At 44.7% G+C, this 12,137-nt stretch overlaps 1 protein-coding gene across 2 annotated transcripts in view; it reads right to left on the reverse strand.

The window, feature by feature from the left end:
• SMG6 (SMG6 nonsense mediated mRNA decay factor) overlaps positions 1 to 12,057 on the reverse strand; it is a 234,829-nt gene extending 222,772 nt beyond the window's left edge. Inside the window, exons 1-6 of one of the 2 annotated variants that reach the window (XM_036835535.1) lie at positions 11,882 to 12,057; positions 7,400 to 9,134; positions 6,652 to 6,844; positions 6,088 to 6,198; positions 2,984 to 3,090; positions 2,662 to 2,740 (exon numbers count right to left, since the gene is read on the reverse strand). In XM_036835535.1, the coding sequence (XP_036691430.1) occupies positions 2,662 to 2,740; positions 2,984 to 3,090; positions 6,088 to 6,198; positions 6,652 to 6,844; positions 7,400 to 9,134; positions 11,882 to 11,969 (2,313 nt within the window). In that variant the 5' untranslated portion in view covers positions 11,970 to 12,057. Of the gene's footprint in view, positions 1 to 2,661; positions 2,741 to 2,983; positions 3,091 to 6,087; positions 6,199 to 6,651; positions 6,845 to 7,399; positions 9,135 to 11,881 lie in introns of those variants that run through there. The other variant, XM_036835536.1, reaches the window with a different exon arrangement.
• Between the last annotated feature and the right edge of the window lie 80 nt (positions 12,058 to 12,137).

Below are 12,137 nucleotides of genomic sequence, written 5' to 3' on the forward strand. Positions count from 1 at the left end.
AAAATGCAAAACTCTACAACTCCTAGAAGATAACATAGGAGAAAATCTAGGTAACCTGGGTTTAGTCATGCCTTCTTAGATACAACACCAAAAGCACAATCCATGAAAGAAAAAGTTGGTGAAGTTAGATTTCATTAACCTTAAAAACTTCTGCTCTGTGAAAAACACTAAGAAAACGAAAAGAAAGCCACAGACTGAGAGAAAATATTTGTAAAACACATGTCTGATAAAGGACTGGTATCCAAAACATAAAATGACTCTTAAAACTCAACAATAAGAAAACAAACAACCCAATTTAAAAATGGGCAAAAGATCTAAACAGACACATCACCAAAAATACACAGATGGGAAATTAGCATATGAAAAGATGTTCTACATTGTATGTCATTAGGGAATTGCAAGTTAAAACGAAGTTTAACACAAATAGGATTTTGCACACCTATTAGAATGAGGAAAATCCAGAACACTTGACAATACCAAATGCTGACAAGGATGCACAGCAATAGGAACTCTCATCCACTGCTGGTAGGGATGCAAAATGGTACAGCCACTATGGAAGACAGTTTGACAGTTTCTTCCAAAACTATATATACTCTAACCACACAACCCAGCAATCACACTCCTAAGTATCTACCCAAATGAGATGAAAGCTTATGTCCACACAAAAACATGCACACGAACGTTTATAGCACTTTTATTAATAACAGGCAAAACTTGGAAACAACCAAGATGTCCTTCAATAGGGGAATAGATAAACTGTGGTACATCCATACAATGGAATATTACTCAACAATAAAAAGAAAAGAGCTATCAAGCCACAAAAATAACCCTAAATGCTAAGTGAAAGAAGCCAATATGAAAAGACTACATACTGTATGGTTCCAACTATATGACATTCTGGAAAAGACAACACTGTAGAGACAGTAGAAACATCAGTGATTGCCAAAGGTTTGGGGGAGGGAAGAAGGATAAAGAGGTGGAGGGTGGAGCACAGGATATTTTTAGAGCAGTGAAAATATTCTGCATGATAATATAATGGTGGATACATGCTATTATACATTTGTTCAAACTCAGAGTGTGCAACAGTAAAAGTGAACCTTAATGTAAGCTATGGACTTTAGTAATATAATAACATATCTATACTGGCTCATCAACTGTAACAAATGTACTACACTAATGCAAGATGTTCATAATAGGGAAAACTGAGAGCTGAGGAAGTATATGGGAACTCTCTGCACTTTCTGCTCAATTTTCTGTAAACCTAAAACTGACCAAAAAAAGAAAAAAAAAATTAAAGAAGAAAAAAAAAGTCCTCAAGTGGGGAGGAGGGAACCCACAATGAGGTATCACTTCATACCCACTAGGTTGGTCATAATCAAAAAAATGAAAAGTCACAAATGTTAGCATGAACATGAAGAAACTAGAACTCTCCTACACTGCTGGTGGAAATGTAAAATGGTGCAGCCACTATTGAAAACAGTTTGGCAGCTTCTCAGAAAGTTAAACATAGAATTACCATATGACCCAGCAATTCCATTCCTAGGTACAGACCATAATTAATGGTTAATTTTGTTACATGAATTTTACGACAATTTTTATTAAAAGTCATTGAGGGGAAAATTTTTTTAAATTATATTTTCTAGTTAACAAGAAAAAAAGCAATTCATTAGATGATTACAAAGAAGAAAAACTGGGAAAGGAGACAAGAAATGAGAGAGAAGGGAAAACAAAAGGTGGATAAGAATAAAGGGGAGAGAAAAATAAAGCCACAAAGAGGGGTGAAAAAAAAATCTCAATGCATATCACAAAGAGAATAGGACAGAGGTAAAAAGCAGAGACAGAGAGATTCAATAGATTCTGCAGGAAGTGTATCTGTAAACCACATTACTTAATCAACAATTTCAATCCATAATTAAGTATTAGGAATATTTTTGAATCTTTGTAGAATAAAAATATCAATTCAAACACTGTTTATTTGGGCAATGAATTTTACAGCATTAAGAAAACTCTCCCTGCTAATGAGCACGTTAGCTGCTTCTTAAACCTTTGGTACTTACCAGTGGTCCCTCCCCCTCCCCCTTGAAGTCAGCTTCCTCACTAGGGGTTCTGTCAGCTCCCAAGGCTCACCTTTAGAGGCACATTCAGAGGAGTTTGGTAAGATCTAAGGAGGTACAATTTGGCACTTACTGTGCTTCTGCTAAGGAGACTCCTTAGGTGGAAAGCTAAGACGAATAAGGGGATGATCTGAGGAAAGGAAGGAAGGATGTACTTCGGGCTAGTTGAGGACTTTAAAGGGGAGAGATAAAGGGAGCCTTATTTTCCTTCTAGAAATGAGGAACCTAGTTCAACCTAGGGAAGGGAAACAATACAAGATTCAGAGCAGAAACCTTGGTCAAAAACAAAGAGCAATGTTTGGCTGGAGAATAAGCATTCCCCTAGGAACTTAAGTGCAATAAAAGTGGATTCAACTGAAGTGAGGGATCCCTGACAACTTACCTCTGAAAGTAACAGTAACAAAAGGAGTTTGAGGATGGGAGGCAGAAGGGGATATGCTTTGGGTCATAGTGTTCAGATGAAATCTAGCTCCAGGAGCTGATGCTATCAAAATCTGTATTTCTAACATACTGCCTGCAAAATACTTCCCCATCCAAGATTTCTTACCGTATACACTGCCAGCAGAGCCAACTGGTTATAGGGGCGCCCATTCTTGGGAGCAATGTGCTGGGCTTTCAGGTACCAGCTGTAATAGAGAAACAGTAAAAAAAAAAAAAAAAAAAAAAAGTTCTCTATCAATACTTTCCCAATTCATCACCTGATAGCCCTTACTACTTAAGCTATAACCTTGGAGTGGTAAAGCATGAGGCCAGTAGGGTCACCTGTAGGACATATATATAGGAGGCAGCTCAGGTGGCCCACTGCTCTTAATAGGGCTTGGATTAAAGCCACACAGGGAAGAGGAATAACGAACAAGAGGCAACAGTACCTGCGTGCTTTCCCGTAGTTTGCCGTGTCATTGGCTTGCTCCCGATATCTGGCAATATCTCCTTGGCAAATCATACATCGCTGGGCACTGATCAAGGCATATTTTACCTTCAGGAAAAACGATCAGTTAGTAGCATATACCCAAGAAACTCTAACGTCAACCCCAAAGGACAGGGATGGGGTCAAAATAACAGAGCAGCCTTAATAATAAGACACCAGTAGTCCTCAACAAAGCAAAAAGTTTTCAGTCTAACCTTGACTAAAAAAAAAAGCCAACAATGTGATGCAAAATTTACTGAGAAAGTGCAAAAGGGAGAGGAGGTCATTCTTATTTCGAGTCCCAGTCAAGTGGAAGAAAACATTCTGACTCTCTTTGTAGTAGCTGTGTGATCTCAACTAAGTCTTTGGGACTCAGTTTCTTCAACGGAATATAAAAATACCTATTTCATAGGGAAACTGTAGGGAATAAGTGTAAAAATACAAATTATAAAGTGACATACAGGGAATTCCCTGGAGGTCCAGTGGTTAGAACTTGATGCTTTCACTGCTGTGGGCCTGGGTTTGATCCCTGGTTGGGGAACTAAGATCCCACAAGCCACGCAGTGCGGCCAAAAAGAAAAAAGTGATACACAAATATTAAAATAATTGTTTACTCTGTTCTTTTCCTGCCATCATCTTTCGCTCCTCAAACTGTTAATACCACTGTATTGTGTTACTGCATTGCATCCCCTTTGCAAGACAATAATAATTCCCTAAAACAATGTTACCCTTTAGCAAACACCTACAATATGCCAGGACTGAGTAATACTACATATGTTTCCTCACTGATGCGCTTGGCATCTGTCACTCAATGAGAAAACAAAAGAGTAAACCCTTAACAATCCCAAGACACGTACCCAACCAAAAAAACCTTCCTAAGGGACATCACTTCATAAGATATAATACCACTCCACCCACAGACAAGAAATAACCATGTCACTGAATAAAGTAGATACTGACCCCACAGGAAGGCTCATTTACTAGCTAAGTGAGTAGCTACTGCACATCAGCCTCCTAACACATAACTCAAAAGTATGCCTCAGCAAAGTTATACATCACTACATGTCATACACCTTCAGAGTTCTGACTACTCCACACATTCTCTCTATGAATGAACACCAAGAATCCTTGGTATTTAACCGGTAAAGCACCAAGGAAACCGCTATGTTTCCACTCTACAGCCACTTTGCTACCTCAATGGGGGGGAAGAAAAAAAAACAAATTCGGCCAAAGGCTCTCCACTATCCTCAGAATAAAGTACTAGATGGTCCAGCCTCTGCTCACGTCTCCAGCACAACTTCCCCTCTCACTCTCTGTGCCTCAGACTAGGCTTTTCTCAGTTCCCCTATCACATGGTGCTTCTCCCACTGCAGGACCTTCACATGTACCGTTCCTATTGCCGAGAATACACCTTTCACCTGGCCAAGGTCTCCAGTCTTCAGCCTCAGCTTAACTGTGACTTCCTCAGGCCTCTATGATCCTCCAAGCCCCTTCACACCATACCCCCCAACATCCTCTGCAGAAGACAATGCATCTGCAATTACCAATGCAACACCTGTACTCATCCCTAATCAAACTCTAAACTCTGAGAGCTGGGAACATGGCTTTCTCGTTCCACACTGAATTAGGTGTGCCTAGAATGGCACCTGGCGTGGAGGAGGGACTCAACAGATACTTGCTGACTAGTAATAGAACCTGTGTATGGCAATTCATCAGAAGGAGCAGAAAGGCAAGAGGAAGCCTCTGCTCCATAAATCACACTCCTTTCTCTAATGGATCAACCTCTTCCTCTCCCCTGGCCCTTTCCTCTCAACATATAATTACGCTAAAGTCTCTCCAAGCTTAGAAACAAACTTCTCTTGACACTATGTCTTTTGACTACTATCTTCCCTTCTTGCCTTCACAGCCTTCATAAAAGAACAGTCTAAGTTACCCTCTCATTATATCTGCTGCCCCACTTCTCACTCACTACAATCTGGTTTCCATCCTCTCCAACTAATATAACTCGTGATAAGATCATCCAATCCAATGGACAGTTTTTAGTAATCTTAACATTTGAGGATTTTACAGCACTTGACAATTTTACCCACCACCACCTTAAAAATCTGACCCCCTGCTCTCTGGCTAGCTTTCCTAGCTTCCCAACTTCTGCTTCAACTATCACCTACACATTGATGACTTCTGAATCTCTATCACCAGCCCAGCTCTTTCTCCTGAGCTCCAGACAGACCATAACATTCACTTGTTCATTTTCAAGCTCCTCCACCTAAGCTGATCCAAAACTAAACTAATCTCTTCCTTCTCAGCCTCTCTCCTAGGGCACAAAATGGGAGATGATCTGGTCTCCTCATGCCTCCAATCTCATCATTCACACCTAACCAGCCAGCAATTCAATTCTACTCCCTTGTATCTTTCCAATCTGTCTCCTCTTCTCCACCTCCACTACCTCTACCTCAGTTCAGGCCCACACCTGACCCTCCTACTTCCACTCTTGCCCAAACTCATCCATTTGCCAGAGTGACTGGTTCCAAGAACAAATCTATGCTAACCATTTGTTGAAAATCGATCAATAGCTCCTCACTGCTTTCAGGAAAAAATCCAAACTCTTCAGCATGGCATGTAAGAGATTATGATCCATCCCTTCCTACTTCATCAGCTTTACCTCCTCCAACAGCCCAATCCACATTACAGACAACAGCATGCTGACTTCTTACGCCTTCCCAACAAGGTATGAGTCTCTCACTGTGCCCTGTATCGAAACTGCCCCTTCCACTCCTAGTCATGTTTCAAACTCAACTTGACAGTCTCTAAGAAACCTTCCTTGACCCCCACCAGTCTAAAGCAGATTCAATTCCTTCCATGCCCCTTCAACACTCTATATATGCCACTGCCGTAGTACTCATGACATTACGTTACAGTTGTTGGTTTAATTGGTCTGTTCCCCCACAGGGCTGTATCTTTCATTCTTGTATACTCAACACCTAGCATAGTGCCTAGCACATAACTAACACCAGATAAATGCTTACTAAGTGAGTGAATAAATTTAAGATAAAGAAGCTGGCTTACTGTCTTTCGTAATGGCTTGCTGCGAATGGCAAGACCGTCCATGTAGTCCTCCAGTTTGAACTTGTAAGTAACCTGCAGCTTCTGAAGCAAACTATCAAAGAAGTCACTACCCTATAAAGAGAAAAAATAAGGATCAGCCGAATCAGCCTGTTCTGATCTAATCTACCCAGAAACTGGGGCAAGTGACCCTTTCACAGTTTTGCTAATGCTCAGCCATCTGATGTAAAAGGAGGCATATACAGTATTTAGTGGCCACCAACTAAGCACAAGACAAACTGATAGCATAAGCCTTTCCGTGGTTTTAAAGATATGAAAACACACACACACACACACACACACTCCAGCTAAGACATTCAGAAAGCTTCCAAACTCAAAACTAACTCCAATTGTAAGTTATGGTGTCAAGGAAGTAACAGACGTAGGGTAGGCCTAAACCCAAGAAAAGAGCATACAGTTTGTTGTCAATGTTCTGTTATAAAACATAGTATTTTGGGTGGTAAAAAACCCATCACAACTAAAGGATGTTGAAGTCTTTATCCTGAGAACATAAAGATGATGGTTTACCTCATCCAAGAGCTCCAAAAGTCTGTTCCGAATCTGTTCTGGGTTCTCAACATTCGGATCCTTGAGAAGCTGCCTGAACTTCTCAATCACCTGATAGAAAGCATTCTTCCACAGGATCTGATCCACATTCTGATTATCAGAGAACTCAATATCTAACAGAATACAGCGCTCATATAGCTGCAGCAGTTCAGCTCTGGAATAAAATACATGCAACTTCTAGCTCCAAATACACCACAGGAAAGGCTAGACCCAAGATCTGAGGTTCCTACAAATCAAACACCTTCCTTGGCAGGAAATCCAAAATGCCACCAGGTATAGTACTCACTCTAGTTTCCATTCTGCACAGCAGAATGTCATTCTAAAGACAGTTATGTCTAGGAAAGTAGTTCTTCCCCATATGCCTCCACCTAAATTTAACAGCCAAAGTAAAATCTTCACCACAAGTTACATGTTGTTCATTTCTTGGCACTTTAGAAAGTCTTTCCTTTTCCATATCCAGATTCCATGTTCTCTTAAAGATTTTTTTCTTCTTAAAGAAAAAGTGGGAAACATTAATCATTTCTAGGACTAGAAACAAAATTTTCTGTTCCGTTCTTTTTGCAACTCCCCTTCCCTTACAAAACTCAATGTGAAAGGGAGATAACACCCAGCAGCTTACCTAAAACGTTTCTATCTTCCTCAGCCATGGGGGCCTGCACACCTCCAGCTTATCCCCATTCCCCTCTAGCCAGGATGGAACCCACCGTACCTGAGCTGAGCCATCTTCTCCAGGCCCTCAGGACTGATGCGGTCCCTGGAGAGCAGGTTGCTGAGCTGCAGTTCTTGGTTGTCAGCCACCCGGAGAAGCCGATGAAGTTCCTGTTGCTGCATGCTCCTCATGTGTTGCTCCATCTCCTCAGGACTCATGGTGCTGGCAGGGAGGGGGCTACAGACATACTGTCCTGATGGAGTTGGGTAGCCTGGGTAGTAAGGCGCTGGGTACACACCATTTGTAGGGCCCACCGGGTACTGCAGAGGGCTATAGCCTGTGTAAGGATACTGGGAGGCGGGGCCTGGTGTCCGGGGGTAATAATAAGGGTTGTCTGAGTTTTGAAACTTATAGTAAGATGCTTGGGCCTGGCGTGAGTCACCCCAAGAGGTAGGGCTGACTTCATCATCAGTGTCCAAGAAATGTAGCTGCGGTGTCTGGCTCTTTAGAGCAGGTTTCTGATCAGGATTGTTTGGGTCCCACAATCGTCGAGTGGTGCCTCCTCGGCCCCAACTCCGAGATCCCTTACTACCAGATCCAAATAAAAGCCGAGGTCCCAAAGGCGTAGACTCTGGAGAACCGGCTGAATTGACAGACAGGGTGGTATGGGCAGGCAGAATCAGAATGCCACGGCCACGACCCCGAAGTTCTTGTCTCAGGTTTTTGGACTCCTGCTTCTCAGAGCCTTTGCCCCCACTGCTCGAGCCTTTGTCTGACTTTAACCTATCAGAATCCTCCCTGGCTGACCTCACCATGGGGGAATCTTTGTTCATGGTTTCTGCATCGAAAGTAACGCGAAGAGTGCCTCGATTTTCTTTACCATTGCTTTTCTGCTCTCCCTCCCCACAGCCAGACCAGCTTCTTTCTAAATGTTTCTTCCTTTCTGAGCTCCTCCGTGGCCCATCAGACTCATCAATTCTGTCCTCATCCAAGGAGTCAGTTGAGGACATAGATACTTGTTTCTTCAGTCGTGGCCTCTCCTTGGTCCGATCCTGGCGGCGGCGGCGACTCCCATTATCAGTGAGGCCAGTCCCCTCAGCACTGTTGTTGCTACCCGCTGAGCTGGTACTGCAAGTGCGGTAGCGGTTCCTTCGTTTGTCTGAGCGGGAGTAGCGCTTCGCAGAACCTGGCTTCCCCTGAGCTGGGTCATCACTCACCTTCTTCACGCCCTCCCCTTTTTCAACCCTCTTTCCTTTTTCCCCCTTTGCAGCCCTTATTCTGTCACCACTTAGGCTCTTTTCTGCCTCCTCTTTGTCTGGCTTGTTCACAACCTCCTCTTTCACATTTCCCCTACACGCATCTTCCTCTACTCTCAGTTGTTCTACCTGGTTGAGGATTTCTTCCTCATCCACCCTGCTGGTCGATTCTTTGGTAACAGTCTGCAAACGCCTTCCAGGCTGATAGATCTGCATGTCAGGTTTCTTTGTTCTCTTGATAATTCTTAAACTTCGATCCTCTTGCCCAACAGTCCTAGGAAAAGACTCCTGTGCCCGAGTATTTTCTGGGTCTACAGGACCATTTAGCTGTGGGCTGTCTTTGCAGACATCTTTAATGAGCTGTGTACCACTTCCAACAGCAGAAGAATCTCTGTCATTAACAATTTCATCCTTAAATTCGTGACTCCCAGAGGGTTCCTTGATTTTAGGTCTGTTCCTTAGTCGGGAAAGACCAGGCTTATAGATTTCCAGATCTGGGCGCCTGTTATCTTTGCGCTGCCTGGGCTCCTTCACGTTTTCTGTGATGTTGGAGAGAGTGTTGGGGAGGAAGAGGTGGAAGAATAAAGGGGAAGGAAAGGAAAAGGAATTGTCATTAAAAGTCAAGCAAAAGGGGGCTTCCCTGGTGGCGCAGTGGTTGAGAATCTGCCTGCCAATGCAGGGGACACGGGTTCGAGCCCTGGTCTGGGAAGAACCCACATGCCGCAGAGCAGCTGGGCCCGTGAGCCACAATTACTGAGCCTGCACGTCTGGAGCCTGTGCTCCGCAACAAGAGAGGCCGCGATAGTGAGAGGCCCGCGCATCGGCGATGAAGAGTGGCCCCCGCTTGCCACAACTAGAGAAAGCCCTCACACAGAAACAAAGACCCAACACAGCCATAAATAAATAAATAAATAAATAAATAAATAATTTTTTTAAAAAAGATACACACAATTGTATCCCAATAAAACTTTAAAAAAAAAAAAAAGTCAAGCAAGAGGGACTTCCCTGGTGGTCCTGTGGTTAGGTATCCACCTGCCAGTGCAGGGGACACGGGTTCGATCCCTGGTCAGGGAACTAAGATTCCACGTGCTGTGGGGCAACTAGGCCCACACGCCACAACTAATGAGCCTGCGTGCCACAACTAGAGAGAAGCCCACGCACACTGCAACGAAGAGCCCACACGCCGCAACAAAAGACCCCACATGCCACAACTAAGACCCAACGCAGCCAAAAAATAAACATTAAAAAAAAAAAAAAGTCAAGCAAGAATTACACATTGAAATGTTAATACTGGTAGACAAGGAAGGAAATTTCTGCAGAAACAGAAATTCTACTAGGTTTACAATATTTGTTCAGCAACTGGCAAAACTAAGAACTTAACTGTGTTGGAGCTACCTACACCTGAGTTGGGGAAACAAGGAATAAAACCTACATTCTCTTGTTACCCAAACCATATTCGGATCCACAAGACCCCAAACTACCTAATCATTGATAGAATAAAAGATCTTTAACCAGTTCTGCATTGGACTGTTCTCTGCTATAGAGCCCTCAGCTCCATCTTGGTCTCTTCTTCTGCCTCTAACATTTTTCCAGTGTGGCTGAGTCCTTTTAACATACTAATGGGTCGGGGGTGGGGGGGAGGGCAGAGAAAAAGAGGGGTATGCATAACAATCCACAGTTCTGGACATCTCTGGAGAAAAAATTTGCAACTCCAGTCACTGAACTTGGCCAGGACAATCCTCTTCTTTAGGATTTCAACTACCCAATCACATACCTCCTGTTGAAGCAAACAGGAAGCAGTTCCTTTCACATTCTTCAACTCCACTCATGCTCACCAACTCTCTAACAGCAACCAGCAGGGTCCTTCCAAGGAAATACTGCTCAGACAGTCATCATTAGAATACTGAGACTAACTGCTACTATGATGACGTTATATAAGGAAAAAGTTCCATAAAGGAGCTTTCCCTGGAGGATGATGGAAGTATTGCGACATGCTCTCAAAATACCAATGACTGGGGCACTCAAGAATAAGAGAACAGGGCTTTAGAAACCACTCTCCAGGCACCAGGAACTTACAGAATGACAGATAAGCAAGCATCAATTTTTTTATCTGTTACATTTATCTGTTAAGGGGAGAGTCTACTGTAAATAGCCACTAAACTGTTCAGTGGGGAAGAAACAGGAATTAGTGACATTACAGAGTATACTCAAAATGGAATGTTATAGAAAATCCTACTACTGTTCTATAAACACAAATGCAAACAAGCTCATAACAGGGATCACATGCTCCAGCATTTACACCCATGGGTGTAACGAAATTGGAAAAAAACCAAAAGCACAAAACCCTGAAGTTTAAGATACTGCTTCAGTATTTTCTGAAGTCTAAAAGACTGCTTCATCCACTACGAACAAAGGTAAAGCAGTTAACTCCAGAAGAGCTCATCCTCAGCAGCCTGTGTAAGTTGGGGGGTGAGGTGGGAAGAGCCACTACCACTTTCCAGAGAGGAAGGAGAAAACAACCTGAATAATCCAATGCACATGACCCATGAAAACCAATTTCACAGACTTCGGCCACAAGCCTGCAGGAGTATAACTACCATCCTACACGACTCCACTGCCTAACCAAAGAAAGATGAGACACTAGAATCTTCCTTGGTGCTTTCCTGGTGTGGCTGGAGACTTTAACTTGCAAGTTGAACACTCTCCCTGATAAAAACTGCTCCCACACATGCCAAAGCCAAACCAGAGTAGAGTAAGCTCTCTGAGGTCCTGGATCCCTCCGGTGGCGCAGCCTTCAGAAGCCTGCCTTGGGGGGGAAAAGTTCAGCAAGGAAGTCCCAAGCTGTTGAACCTTTCTCCTCGATGTTCCCAGCTCCTTCCAACGCTAAAGAAACGACGGGGCAGGCCTGCGGATGACTCCTCGGGGAACCATACACCCCGGGGGCCTCCACCAGACCCCGGAGCCCCCTCCTTTCCGCGTCCCCTGACGGCTGGGAATCCTGTGAGAGGGCTAGGGCGATGGGGAACAGTCACCTTCGACGTGAGAAAGGGGGCGGAGGCAGGAACTTGGGCTGGGCTCGCCCGAAGGGGCCGGAGCTGGCAGAGCCCGACCCCACACCGGCTCTCTGGCTGGTAGAACGGGGAGGGACCGCCCTCGGCCCCCGCCCCCAGTGTTGGGGGAAGGGGCGGGGGCTCCGGAGCGCCGCGAGCTGAGCGGGGAGGAGGCAGAGGAGGAGAGGGAGGCGGGGCGGGCAGGCCCGGCCCAGGAGCTGGGCGGCGCGACTCACCTCTGCTCCCGGCCTGCGGAGCCAAAGTGGCCAGGATCCCTCGCAGCTCCGACGCGGAGATCCGGACACGCTCCAACCCCTCCGCCATCTTCGCGGCTGCTGCTACAGCTGCAGCTACTCCGCCAGCGCCGCGCGCAGCCAGGAAACCACGACGGACGGGCGGCGCGCGCGCTCACCCACCTCCCACCCTTTTCCCCGCCCCCTCCCGCTCCCCTCCCCAAACGACGGTGGCCGCACTGGGAAGAAAAGCGCCGAA

The sequence above is a fragment of the Balaenoptera musculus genome, chromosome 20, assembly GCF_009873245.2.
Source record: "Balaenoptera musculus isolate JJ_BM4_2016_0621 chromosome 20, mBalMus1.pri.v3, whole genome shotgun sequence".
NCBI lineage: Eukaryota > Metazoa > Chordata > Mammalia > Artiodactyla > Balaenopteridae > Balaenoptera > Balaenoptera musculus.